Source organism: Acyrthosiphon pisum, chromosome A2 (assembly GCF_005508785.2).
Source record: "Acyrthosiphon pisum isolate AL4f chromosome A2, pea_aphid_22Mar2018_4r6ur, whole genome shotgun sequence".
NCBI lineage: Eukaryota > Metazoa > Arthropoda > Insecta > Hemiptera > Aphididae > Acyrthosiphon > Acyrthosiphon pisum.
This window is the reverse complement of record NC_042495.1, coordinates 88,113,200-88,128,741: the sequence shown is the minus strand read 5'-3', so window position 1 is coordinate 88,128,741 and position 15,542 is coordinate 88,113,200. Positions and strand designations below refer to the sequence as shown.

At 32.4% G+C, this 15,542-nt stretch overlaps 1 protein-coding gene across 4 annotated transcripts in view; it reads right to left on the bottom strand.

Moving 5' to 3' along the window:
* The window catches only part of LOC100163371 (Down syndrome cell adhesion molecule-like protein Dscam2), a 141,326-nt gene that overhangs the window by 14,727 nt on the left and 111,057 nt on the right, over positions 1–15,542 (bottom strand). For 3 of the 4 annotated variants that reach the window (XM_008181381.3, XM_001949227.5, XM_008181383.3), the window contains exons 12-13: positions 9,208–9,594; positions 1,410–1,529 (exon numbers count right to left, since the gene is read on the bottom strand). In XM_008181381.3, the coding sequence (XP_008179603.1) occupies positions 1,410–1,529; positions 9,208–9,594 (507 nt within the window). Of the gene's footprint in view, positions 1–1,409; positions 1,530–9,207; positions 9,595–10,400; positions 10,686–15,542 lie in introns of all 4 variants that reach the window. The other variant, XM_008181392.3, reaches the window with a different exon arrangement.

Below are 15,542 nucleotides of genomic sequence, written 5' to 3'. Positions count from 1 at the left end.
TCAAACCATTATGAACAATTTTTCAGTCTACTGCTTAAATGTAATTGGCTCCTGAACTCAAAATATTTTTGAACATTCTTCTCTCCGAATATACGCTCTGTTGGTTCCAGAAATTCTATCGAATAGTATACTCTCTTTCTTCACTTATTTTCGTCACTTTTATTAGCGACCTGTCTTTAGAATTTAAAAAAAAATCTCTACATGGATGTAGGTATATAATATATTATTATGAAAATTGTTATAAACAAAAACAAAAATCCATCGAAAGATTCGTTTACTGACAATACATTCACAGATTCGTAGAATATTTTGTTGCTTTAAAATATAATAGGTACTGTTGACTGTTGAGTCATAATTAATAGAGTGCCATAGAACATTACTTATAGTTATAAATGTATAGCAATGTTTAATGTGTATTCAACTCTCAAAATTGTAGGTATAGTGAACAAAGAATATTGGAACTTGGAAGTATGGTTTTAAATTACCATTAAAAGCTTTCATTTCATTTATTCTTTCTCTTTGTTCCATTTTATTAAGGTCAACTACAAAACGTTCTTTTCCAACCCCTTTTTGTTAGTAACTCTTTTTGTAATTTTTTCATATATTTTCTTTGAAACTTCTTCGTAATTTATGCGTATAATAATAATAATACAAATAATACAATATATAAATCATTTCACCACAAACGCTAAATAATTCAAATTGAAATAACATAAAGCAGCGAGAAATAATCACAAGGGTACCTAGTACAAACTACAAAGGTACCCATAGTATCGGATGGTATTCATTTTCATTAATATATCAGTTATACCAATAAACTACGAGTGGTTTATTTAAATACGTGATGTATTTACGTTTAGTCTTCCAGCATATAGTTTATTTAATTTTTCTTTGAAATATGATTTATCCTGAAAAGAAATGCCTATTTTTTAAATTAAATTAAAATAAAATAATAATATTGATTAAACGAATGTCCGAAAGTCAAATGAAAATATTTTAATTTATTAGGATACAAAAATTGTTTTATAATGTTATTATATTATAATATACGATTTATTCAATCGGATATAATGTATTTTTTTTTACATTTTAATCACAAAATGAAATACAATTAATAAAAACATTCGTTTCTTTACTTGTACAGTCTGAAAATAAACGTTTAACTATTGAGTTCGTGTTCATTTAATCAAGCGAAAATTGCATTTTAGGCTTAACGGTAATTTCTCAGATTTGGTGGTTTCACACAAATTACATGGTTAAGATAGCAGGAGGGGAAAAGATCTACAGACGAAAATGAAAAATGCAATACAAAGAATAGGGACGCAGATTTTTCCGACTCGATAAAAATAATAAAATATAATATTGTTTGTAGGCAATGATAATATTTATATTGTGTCCCAAGTACTGACCGGTAGCTTTTTTCCAAACGACTGTGGGCTTGGGCACTCCATCAGCTTGACAATCGATGATTAACTGTCGGTTCCTTTCGATGTCCACGTCCGCTGGTTCGATGGTCCACTTCGGCGGCACTGTTGGGAGGTGGAAAGAGGTGGGGGGTTAAAACAAAAACAGACCAAAATGAATTGTCGAAATCGATTTCGAAACTGCTCTACACGTACACTACTTGAAATACCAATCACTGCAGTCAGTTTCAACCGGCCGCTTTTATTTTATAATTATTACACGCGTCATAGAATCGGCAGTGGTACGCGAAATTTGCATACTGTAATTACTGTAGTGTTCACTGCAGTCGTTGTGTTGGCAAGTGCAATAAACGATTTTAGTATCAGTGCACGCTACGACGGCCTCACAATAGTACATAATATTTTCAAGAATCCGAGTGGCGTGTAAAATTAATATTGTATATTATAATAAAATATAATATACTCTATAATATTATAATATATTATAGTACCTCTATTATATACCGGTATTTAAGAGGAAATTAACCGTTTTCAATTAAATGTGTCAAACTTTTATCAGGGCCTGGAAATGCGTAGGTACGTTTTTCAAAAATATAAAGCAGACATAAAATTAACAGTGTTTGAAAAATTACATCACTCACGTGCGTCGAAATAAGGGCGATGAACGCGTCTTTGGAAAAAATATTTTTATAATATTTTATTTATACATATATCTATATAAAATATGTTGTAACTTTGCACGGTGCCTTTATTTTCACTAATGTATTAAACGGCTATTTACAGTGTAATAAAATATGTTCAACTAAATGTAATCACTTAAATGGAACTTAAGAAAATTGTAGAAAATGTGACCATTTTATTTTCACATAAGCACCGCAGAAAATATTTTTCAGTTAATTCAAAACACATCAAATAGCAAATTTAGAACTTCACTATATTATATGAATATTAAAACTGTATACAATTTTTCTAAATATATAAATAATGTCGTAATAGTTTTCATATTTAATTAAAAGATACAAAATGTAAAGAAGTGTATATTGATTAATTTTAGGTTTGAAATATGGTTAATAAATAAAGATGACTAAAATAATTTTAATTTTTCAAAATAACTTTTTGTAACTAAAGAAATTAAAAAGTAATGTTAATTAAACTCAAAAACAAATGATTGAAGAATGACAAAAAGTTTATCTGTAATCATTAATTTAAATGAAATAATATTTGATATATTTTGGACTGTGTGGTGAATATAATTGAATCACGTTCCATTGAAATTATATATAAAAATATATAATATGATATATTATATTATAATATTCGATATTGCTCAGGCTTAGGTTATGTTTACTGTAATTTGTAAACAAAAGTCAATTATAATCACAAAATAAAAATTTTCTATTTGACATACACATGGTCGTTATTTCACGAATATAACATGTGTAGATTATTTTTCAGAGTATTTCGATTTCGATGTATAAAAAGTCGAATTATTTCAGTTAATTATTTATAAGTAGTTGAACTTTCGATAGTGAAGTAGTGAACCAACATTTGCGAGGTACGATACCTACCCCTAGCAGCTGTTCTACTCCACTCCATACTTATAAGCTTTAAATAATTATAACTAATTAATTACTCGTTTGAAATTAAATATTTTTACATCGAAATATTCAGATAAATATTGTGCTTTGGTAATATGAAATTAAAAATGCATTGTCCTTTAGAAATGTAAAAATTTCAAAAATGATATCAATGAAAAATGTTGTTTTGTAATGACTTAACATTATTAAAAAAAAATCATATTAAAATCGAAAATAATTTGGGGTATGAAATTTTTCCAATTAATTCAGCTGGTATGTAGGTACTTGGGGGTATACGTATAATATTGGAGGACGCGCACGGTGCACTTGAAATATAGATTATTAATTTTTGTTCGGATGGGTATAGTTTTATGCTGTTGATTTCGTATATTTTTGACGTCAACGTCAGGATATACGAAGATACCATAAAGACATAAACGGTACAATAATTTCACTATTTTAGTGTCATCATAATAATATGTTAATATATTACAATATTATTTATTATAGGCAGGTATAGCTATAATTGTTATTTTTTAGAAGGAGTATATAATATTATTATCTTGTGACCGAACGATATTTTGTCCCTTAGGTCGAAAAATGAGACTTTTAAAGTTTAAAAACGGCGGCACACTTCTGAATAATTGGTATTTCAAGTATTTGTCCAGACACTTATTTATATCGTACACAAATTGTAATTATATATAATATTATTATGTAGGTTAGGTACCCCTGTCGACTTTGAGCAAGAAAAGTCAACAGAGGCGGGCTGCGTTTTGCGTATCGATGCATCGAGCGAAATATAGACAACAATTATAATTGTAGTTATATTAGCGGAAACACAACATAACGTACTATATGCACTAAAATATGCATATTGCATAATATTATAATATCATGTTATCATCTAAATGCCAACGACCATCCGGACAAAGGACGATGGAAATGCGTTTCGATTCGCACCTTATCGCTGCAGATAAATCGTCGTGATCGAGACCGTGTAACGACTATATAACGATAAACATAAGCGAATATTATATATAAACGGATTATGCAGCGCGGAGCAAATTATAGGGAACGATGACAATAAATATTTATACTCACAAACATCGTGTGTGTATAGCTTGTATAATATGTATAAAGGTCATCGATCGATTTGCATTTAAAAAAAAATGTTTAAATATTAATTGTACACGTCGAATAAATATAACGATTACTTTTTAACGAATTCGCGTTTCCACCGTCGCGACATTTCTTGTCGGACGTGCATATTATTATCATTTATGACAATAAATTGATAATATATTATTATGCGTATAATATGCAGGTATACATCGTGCGCGTTATAACTACATATTATATAAAAAAAGTATACGAGTTTTATGCATGCGCTTTTGGAACTATATAACAATAAGCCGTACAAACAAAAATGAAAGTCGATAATAATACTATTATATAATGTGTAGGTATAGCAGATATAAGTGTAGTACCCACATATTATATTATAATATTATATATATATATATATATACAGAGTGATTTACCCCTCTACCCGTTTTATCCTCGATTACATGCGGTTTATTAAAGTTTTGATGATTGGAACTTCAAAGTTCCCAACACTTAAATACCACATGTTTTCAAACACTCGGTTTTTTTTATGGCATTTAAGGATCGCCCTGCAGCAGCAGTGGCATGCTTATACAATAGCATTTTTTCTTCTAACAAGAATCTCCCCTTTTAAGGCGACGAGTTGTTAAAGTTTATAACGTATATTACAGGCACTGGGTGTCTATATAGGTATGATATACCATTGTCCATGGCGATGATAGGATGAAATGGGAACGAGTAATCATGCTTTTGGTGAATCATTCTGTATACATATTATGCTGTACATACATCCGCTATACGGGAACGCTACTATATTATAATATAAATAAATTACAATATTATTATATTATATATACGTTTGTGCGTGTACGCATATCCGCGTGCGGTGCAAGTTAAATGCGAAATAAATGGATTAAACAATGATAGTGTAAAACATGCAAATCCTATTAACGGGTACATTATAATATAATATTGTTATAATGATGGAGCGGAAAAAAAATCGTAAAGAGACGAGTAGATACATCGTAAAACCTATACAGTATACATACGTATACGAGCGGAGCGAATCGAAATCGGTCGTAAAAAAAGGGAGAGATAGATAGAGAGAGAAAGATATATAAATATATATATATATATATATATAGAGAGAGAGAGAGCGTAAGTGAGAAAGAAAGAGAGTATTACACTTTGGTGAAACTATATATAACATTATGTTCCGAACCACGTTTGCTGTACCGCTGAAGCTAGTGGTCGTGGGCTTATACCTTGGTCGTAATAGGCTATTAAACCGATGTAGCCGGTGACGGCAAGTGCATCACGGACCATCATAAATCATTAATTGTGTTGCGCATTTAACGATAGCGAAAAAATAAATTTATAAATGAATAACGTGGTGTATCAGGCTATAATAAGTGCGATTTTAATATTATCGTTATTATGGCGGGCTGTTTTACAATTCCTGTGGAATTTGGATTCGCTCCGCGTGCGATGAACTATAATGATAAATAATAATTTGGAGTGTGGACGATGTGATGACGACGTATAGGTGATATTGGTATCTAGTGGGAACGAAAAAGAAAAATCTCTAGGGTAAATTAAACGAGAGTAAAAAGTATAATAATGAGTATAAGTAATAAAAATATAAAAGTATAACAATATAATATTATAAGAGTAAATAAGAATGAATAATAATAATAAAAAAAATAAAAATGTATAGTAAATAAAAAGTGCTCGTTTTACCTGTGAGTGATCGTGAACATATAACTGGTGATGGTTTCCAATGATAAATACGTTTTGTGAGTTAAGTTGGTGTACGATATAATATTATGTATTTATATTGTTTCGTGTGACTAATATGTGAGTGCTTATATATTATATAATATGGATCTTACAATATTATAAAGAGCTTACGACGACCGGAAACGCGTTACGGTTTTCCATCGATTGTGGTAGGTACAATAATTAAGTTTTATACGTATGTAAACGATTTATATTATAAACGCTAATAACATTGCGGTACACTTTGTGTTTATTTTTTATGAAGATATTCTTATCATTATTGATTTGCAGTCCTATATTAAACCATGATAGTGAAATTTAAAAAGACAGTTATTGCCGGTCTGAGTAGATCACGATTCGTAATGGAATTATTTTTGTCCAATTCGTAACTCCATACACAACCACATGCATTTAATAGTGCGAGGTTTACATCGATCATTTTTTGTTCTCGGATTGAACGAGTACGGTTTAGTTATTACATTTATGGTCAACAGAGCAGTGATTATAAAAAATGTTTTTTTGAATTATTTACATCGCGCAACGTAAATGAAAAATCAACATTAATTTATATAGAATTTTTTTTTTTTATTTAAGCGTAACTCCAATTAATATTTTTAATTGAAGAATTTCCTCGTACAGCGTCGGGAAATATTAAGAATCGTGCAGCAATTAAAAAACGAGAGGTTTTGATTTGCATTTCAACGAGTTTTAATGAAAAATTATAATGAAAGAGCGTTCTAGAATCGTCTACAACACAAAGCTGCGTTTCTTCCGATGTAATACCTATTATCATGTGTACTCGACGTAACGAAAAACGTGAGTGACGGCACTCTGCAGCAGGCGCTTAAAATATAAGAAGTGCACGCGAATAACGCGCGTTCGACATTGGGTGCAATCGGTGACGAACATTATAATAATATTAAAATATAACTTTGGATACGAATGCGAGTTTAGCGGGACTTATTATCGGATGAATAAATACGTATAACTGCGATCCCGTATAATGGGTTTACAATTTATTATTATAATATCGAATGAGACGTGAACAGTGGTGGAATTTTTTTTTTTTAGTTTCCAGTTTTTAATTCGAGCTGAACAAAAATATTGACTTCCACGATTGCCCGGGATCTCGTCGCGCAGAATGTGAACAAAACCATGAATGCGTTTCAAAAGTAAAAACCACCCGCGCAATAAAAAAAAAATTAGCCATATTGTTGTTAAAAATTATGCTTGTAATTATTCTCCCTTTTAGCAAACGCATTCAGCAAACGTCGTGGGCTTCATAAATATGTAACAGTGTAATATTTTGAGTTAAATATTCAAATATAATGTTTAAAATTCATATTTTAATGGAAGAATTTTTTTTTTTTTTTTTAATAAACGCGGATATAATTTATGGTGTATCATGGATGGTCTGATAAAAGTTTACAGCCATTTTTCTTTTCGTTTATAATCAAATGAATTATGAATGATTTTACCGGCACGTATACGATTAAAATAATATATTAAGTAATGTACATTTATAGATAATGGAAGCCGTTGGTTTTAATATCAAAACGAGCAATGGAAATGTTCAAATGCACTAAATAGTTGCAGTCGCAGCATAAGATGTGGATTCACGTCGCAAAAATCTTTATGTAAAGGACAATAATATTATTATAACGATATCTATATTTTTGGAATAAAAAGCCGTAATTATATACGATAATTATTTTACTTGCGCTCGTTTATATTATTTACACTGGACGCGAATAATATTACGTACGGTTATAGTATTATTCGAAACGTTGTTAGTGACGTCGATTGTTTTTTTCGGTATTAATTTAACGCGTTTCTATCTCCGTACATTTTTATACGATACAACTTTACTCCGCGGGTATACTGCACATTCACAGACCGAACCTAATGGGCATCGAGATCGATGGTGGGAGGGGAGGATGGGGGTGAAGTGAGTTAAACACATATAATATATAAATATATACGAGAGTATATATAGCGCATTATACGATCGGAATACGCTCTCGGACCTTTGTTATTTTCGTTTTTATTTACATAATTTACGTCGGACGGTCGATCGGCGTCCGTTCGAACTCTGTGTGGAATAATTGTCCGCCGTGAAACTGTCTTTTTAAATGTACCCTTCGGGTCCCGAAAACGATAAACGAGTTCCGGTCGCTTGGCTCTCGACACTGCAAATTGTATATACGTATAATATGTGGTGGTAGTGGTGGTGGTGGTGGCGATGGTGTAATGGTGCAAAAGCCGAGCAAACGCTTTATCAACGTAGGTATATAAAATGTTTGTGTTTCGATGGCCCTGCCGCAAAAAACGTCCGACGGAAATCGTCGGACGGACGGACGGACTACGCGTTCAGTCAGACCGAAATACGTAGTCTGCGCCGGATTTTCGTCGGTCGCTGAAACGATACCAGATACGTTATCCACGTTCGGTCACGTAGATCACGGTATGCGGCACGTAGTAGATCATAATATTAATATTGAGTGTTTAATATGAGAACTCGGATTGTCCATACACGAGGGTGGTCAGATGCACTCATTATCACGTTGGTGACTGTGATAACAAGTACAAAATATGTACCTGTGGCCAACGACAACAAACTTTAATTAGATTTTTACGTTGTAAAAAAATATGTATTAAATAGGTATATCGAATTAAAAAAAAACCGTTCGAAGTATTGTTGACTGTGTATAGTAAATATCTTAAAATAAACACCTCTAAATCTAACCCAATCTAACCTCTGAACTTCCCGATTTTAGATTAATATCACAAGTGTGTTAAAGTATTCAGATTCGAAAAGATCCCAAAAAGTAAAAATAAATAAGTAAATATTCGTTGAATTCAAAAATTGTATGATTTATAATTAAGGCGATATTAATTGTTTTGACCAAGACGTTAAATTATTTTCAGGACGACTGCCTCGAACTGGCCCGATACTTTAAATTTGAATTTTGTAGTCATTATAAAACGGTTTAAATTTATGTAGTTCACTATAATATGCATACTCGTGGAGCTTACATAAAACCGTGACCCATCATGGGTCTTATACATCTTGTAGGAGGGTGTTCGATGCACGACGATCCGCTGGTCTCATTATAATAATATATATAATATTATGTTACAATAATAATATAATGATCTACGTCAGTATCGTGTATCGTTTAACGTTGATCGAACTGCCGAGCAAAAGTCCGACGTGAGCGCGCGCGTGTGTGTATGTGTGGTGTGATTGTCGAGGAGATGATATGACTGTAGCGCGGGGGGTGATGGATTTGTGGGGGTCATTTGTCTTGTGCACTTACCTTTGACTAGTAGCGCGGCCGTGTACCTGACCTGGGCCGCGGGGTTTTGGGCCTGGCAGGTATACCGGCCGGTGTGGTGTCGTGTGAGCCTGGGAATGCTGAGCAAACTGGAGTACGGGTCAAGCGTGGTGACGACCACGGCACCGTCGCCACTGCTGCCGCCGCCGTTGCCGAAAGTGGCGGAAGCAGTGGCAGTGGCGACGGCGGCCAACGGGTCCTCACCGCCGCCACCGCCGCCGCCGACCTGCAGCAGGACGGGCGCGCCGTCCTTGAGCCACGCGATGCTCAGCGGAGGATCGCCGTGGCTCACGCCGCACACGACCCTCGTCCGCGTGCCTTCTACCAGCCCGTCGCCGGGGAAATTAAAAGGCTCAATTACGGGAGGTACTAATGGGAAAACAAAACAAAATTATAAATGTATATACGATAATAATAATATAAACACTGTAAAAAAATATAGTGACGTCAATACAGAACAGTAAGGACGACTTCACGACACGTACAGAATAATAATAATAATAATAATAATAATAATGATAATAATAAATATATTTGTATACGGAGTGATTTTTTTTCTGTTATTTTATGTGATTGTCGTATATCAACATATTATAATGCATGAATGAAAAATTAAGTTTATTTTTATTTTGTTGGCGTAATAGCGGCGTAAAAAAAAAAAAATAAACTTAATTTTTGCGGCATAATAGTAACAACTTTAAATTTGTATTTTTATACAAAAATAACATTTGACCGAGTGATTTATTTTGCGTGAATCGTGTTTAGAAAAAAAAATCACCTCGTAAAAGACGCACCACAATATGGGATATTGCGATGATGATAATAATAATATAAACGTAGAAAAGTTAAAAAAACAATGTACACAATACAAATATAATAATAGTAATATATACGCAACAATACGTCTAAATAACAAAATATATATAAATGTAATATAATAAACTCAAAACGCCGACCGCGCAGTATATAATAATGTATAAAATATACCACGAGTAAAAAACAAAATTCAGCTACGTAAAACGCACGACTGGCAGCAGCTGGGTGGGGAGGGGTGTATATGGTAGTAGTCCAATACAAATGAGAATCGATTGGGGTAAAAATCGAAAAAAAGGATAGTAAAAAATGTTTAAAAAAACCGTCGACGGGCGACCGTAAGTTATTTTCGTTTCTTTTACCGTTGACGATCAACCGCTGCGTGACCACACGCCGGGCCGCGTGGTTACCGGCTTCGCAACTATAGTTGCCGGTGTGCTGCGGCCCGAGCGTCTCGAAAGCCAGCACGCTATTGTAATTGTCCACTCGGGTGACAGTGGCGGCCGGGCCAAGTGGACCGCCACTGTAGTCCTTGGACCACGCGATCGTCAGCGGCAGGTCGCCACTGATCACCGAGCACGTGATGCTGGCCCGCTCGCCAACGTTCGCCGTCCGTTCCGCCTGGAGCGTGCTGAGCCGCGGAGGCGCTGCAATTTATTATCAAATTCGTGTTTTCGGTGGGATATGATAATGGTAATATAGGCAGGTAGGTATATCATGTCCTGATCGCCACTGCAGTATTGTAGATACGCACGTCGGGAAATGCAATATATTATATAAATATTGGTTCCCAAAACCATAAGTGTTCGAATTGAAAAAATCGGAAATTAAAAATGAATATTACACCATTATAGGTACAACCGTTCAAATTGTTTCCCGTACGTATAAATATATAAGTATTAGGCATTATTATACGTCCTGATGACTGTGATTTTCCAAATGTGAGCAGAATTTTCATCTACTTTAGAACGAACAGATTAATTCAGAATTTTATTCCACCCTCCCAAATATTCTTTTGTTAATTGAAAAAGATATCCATTGTGAAATGTATCTAAAACAAATAAGTACACTTAAATTTTGAGAACAACGATTGCAAAGTAAAAGTTAATTTGTGAACGAAATACACGAAAGATTTGAATGATTGCCAATTCTCGAGTTTATAATTCGTAGAAGCTGGATGTTGTAATTGTACCACATACATTTTTTAAATTTTTATTAATTTTAATTAATTTCAACTTATTTGATTTTGGGTTAGCTACTATACTCTATTATTGTTATTGGTATTGAAAAATACCTAGTATTCCTACTATTTGGTAGTATTAATTTATCAATTTTTTGATTGGGATTATGTTGATTTATACAAATTTAATTTAATTTTATAAAAAATAATAATAACATTTTGGGTTTTTTGCCAACTATATAAGGCTATTGCAAGCTACTTGCAGTTTGACGTATAGGTACCTACTATATATTCAGACGAATAGCTGACAATAACAATACGTACTGTTAGGCACTTAGGGGGATATTTGCGATGATTCTATCTTAGGGGTTATCTACGGGACAAAAAAAGTTTACCACACTTGTCGGTCAACGTATATCGGACTACAACCGGGGAGGTTTTATTATAATTTTTTTCCCGCAAAAAGTTATTTCGTAGTAGCGTCGTCGAACGGTTTCGAACGATAAGTTTTTACTGTCCGGCAACCCGGAAGTTATCGCATTCGCGAACGTAATGTTATGCATATATAATATATATATATATTATATATATATATTATATATAGTATAGAAGGCTTCCGGTAAAATTACCACCGCGTCTAGGGCTTGGCGTACATTATACGAACCGCACCGATCAATTTTTTACGTAGTCGCGGGTATTACCTCGTAGAACACGATGAAACCGTACTGCGATAAAAACAAAAACGATCGTTGCAAAGGAAGACGATTGAATGGACGACCTACAATATTATTTTATTATCATAATAATAATGTTATGCATGTTAGGTATTATTATTCACGATGTATTATTGTGGTAACAATTGATATTTAATATCGGAATCGAGCTTTTTATTGGTAACTCGGATGGGACCGCGGACTTGTAGGAAGAACTTGTGCAGTAGTGTAATAATTGGTGTCTCGGAATCACACGGTTTTATGACATTGTATTTTTTACGATATAAATATATATATATATAAACGCCTCACACGTATGTCAATGACCTTATAAATTATCGTCATGTTGTTCGTATTAGTTTTGTGTTTAAGACTAATACAAAGTTTAAAATTACAGCTGTTCGTTTATTATATTATATTTCAACCAGAAATGTATAGAAAATATTGTTAATTATTTGTTAAACGACGTGCAGGGAACGCAGACAGCGAATATACATAATATTTCATATTATTTTCTTTGTAGGTACACACAGAAACTTTCAAAAACGAAACTTAATAACTGAAATTATGTACACGTAATGTTCTATATCTATATACACTTATAAAATAACGATAATGATTGAGGTATCAACATTTAAACTTTTGAAATCAGATTTATTATTATTGAAAAAAATTAATATCCAACTTGTACCGAAAAACGTGGTAAACTCGGTCGTTACTCGATGAAGTTTTGCCAACCATTAAAATTAAATTATCGAAACGTTTTTGAATTTATAAATGTTGTAGTCGTTGCAGTTAGTGCGAATAGAGAGAAAAAAAAACTTTTCAATACCTCGTACAAGTTTCTGAATTTATAAGAAAATCTCGTTTATCGTGCACCGACGACAAAAACATTTTGATGCGATAGCGGCAGAGAATGAATTGGAGGATAAAAACGGTTGTGGACAATATACAATCATTTACGTTTGCGGAATGTGAACTGCTATAACCTATTAAAAATTCTTTCGGCTGCACTCGGAGGAATTCGTCATATAATACCTGTATAATATATGTATATATATTATATACTCTTCCGCCGCCGTGGACGATGTGCAGCCGTGACGTGAAATAGTATAAGTATATTACTATTATTTAATATGATATTATATAATTCGTTTTCGAAGATTAAAGTAAAATATTTTTTCTATAACTGCTAAGAATAAAAATTTGAGTTAGACATATTTTATATTAGGTATATTACGTATACATTATTACGTGCACGAAGAAAATTTTCGGAGCAGGCACATTTCGATATACCACAAACAAAAAAAAAGGGGGAAATACGGTCGGGAGCAGAAAAGCTTCCTGCTGCGACCTAAAATGTAAACGTTTCTTTTATGCTCCCGATTTATTGAAGTTATAAATTAAATTATGCCATTGGCGGTGAATGCGGAAAAACTTAAAAAGAAAACACACATATAATATGGGTACCGCCGTATCGTATACTGTTGGTCGAAATCAAATTGTGCGTTCTGAAATATTTCCTTTGTTGGTAATAATGTATAGAATCGGTTCAAGGCGGCCCGGGCGAAGGAAAAACACAAACATATTGAAAATGAATCTTTCATGTGGGCCCCTCTCTACGTGGTCACGCCAAAGGTTGCTCGGAGTTTCAATGACCTTTTTTTTTCTCTTGGAAAGCCCGATTTGAATTTAACACGGCACTCAACAGGTAAACGCATTTTAAATTCATTGTGATGACTATGAATTTCTATTGCTACTGCAAAATTTGCGTTTGCAGCCATTTTGCGTGCTTTAAGTTGAGTTCGTGACTAAAAATATATATTATACACGTTCGTCGAGCACGTGAAATATTTGTGTCGGAGGAAACCTTTTTCTTCTTTGTAAACGCTAGAACAAATTCGTTTTCCACTCGATCACGTGGTTTTAATATTCCGGAATATCATCAGGTTCTACGAGGAATATAAACTTCCCGAAATCAGGGTCAGGTACGTTTTCCAATCGCTACACACGATTTTGTACTCTATAATGCATGTCTGGTTTTCGAACATTGTATTGTGTATACTTGAGTATAATATATATCCTATATAATATGTATCTAATGCACTGCGTATAATGTATAAAGCATAATATTTTCTTTGATGGATAATTTTTCATATAATGATAATGTCATGATAACAATATAATACTATATTTTGACGTTAAAACGAATACTCTCCTCTGATAAGGTATAGGTACACGCGGAAATCATGATGTACCTATTGTATCATGTTATAGACAACGATATAGGTATTATACTTTATTTTTTCAAGAATCGGCGAGCGAATTTTCAAGAGAATTCATATTTATAGCGGCGAAATGCATTTTAAATCAAAACAATCTTAACGATATTTCGTCGGTACAGAAACTTTTTCAATTAAATACGAAACGATGATACTTTTGCTTATAGTGTTTGATCATGCACTCAAAAGTTCTGCAATTTTAATTATTTACTCTGGTGTTCTATATACACCACGTTGATAAAATGGTTAGGCTTACAGCAAACATAGGCTCGCGGAAACAATGTGTATTTTGATTTTGAAGTATGCGTTCAGACTAGTATCCATTACATTAACGGAATATTATTATTATTATTGTTAGAGTACCAGCCATCACGATGGTAATACTGTAATAATAATAATAATAATAATAATATGTTACATATCAACGTGTATGCGGTAGGTTAACCATTAAAAATAGTAATTTTTAATTTTGACCTCAAATTAAAATTGTTATCACTAATAATATTGGACCTCTCATCTATTACAAAGTGTCAAAATCGTCAACCTTAATTTATTTTAGCGTGCAATTGTTGTGTCATTAAGATAATTAATAATTATAAGTAGATTACACTTTTTTTTTTTTAAATGTTGGGGGTTTTAATTTGTTTAAATAACTTAAGAATGTCATACCTATATTGATATAACAATTATGTTTTTAATTTAACGTCAATAAATCTATTATTTTTGACATGAATAGAATATGATCAACCTATAGGTTGTCCAAGGGGGCCTCGTTAGAACTGAATGGTGCAATTAATTTATTGCAGGAAATTAATGAATTCAATGTATGTTAATGGCTGATATTAAATTGCTCGTAAAATATATTAAATTTTATTTAGGAACTATAATAATATTATATTATATCTGTGAAATAATTATATGAATATATATTATTATGAAATATAATGCATTTCGACGTAGTCACTATTTATACTATAAATAAATAAATATTTACCAACTTTAAAATCAAATTTGTTTAACTAATGAGATTGTTATTAATGGAAGTTGTATTAATTTAATTTAATTTTTATTTACGTACAAAAAGTAATTATTTAATTAAGGTTGCCTATTTGTAAGATTAATAATATTTATATCCTTGGAAGACAGGTTACCTTTCTCGAATTTAAAAACTAAAAATAAAAGGTTTTATCAATGAAAAGATAATATTTATGGTCAATAACATATAGATTAAATGTATTGATATAATAATATTTGAATGGTGTCATGAATAATTCATTTTAATTTAATCTTTTGTATCGTTTCAATAAAAATAAAAATTTACCATAATAT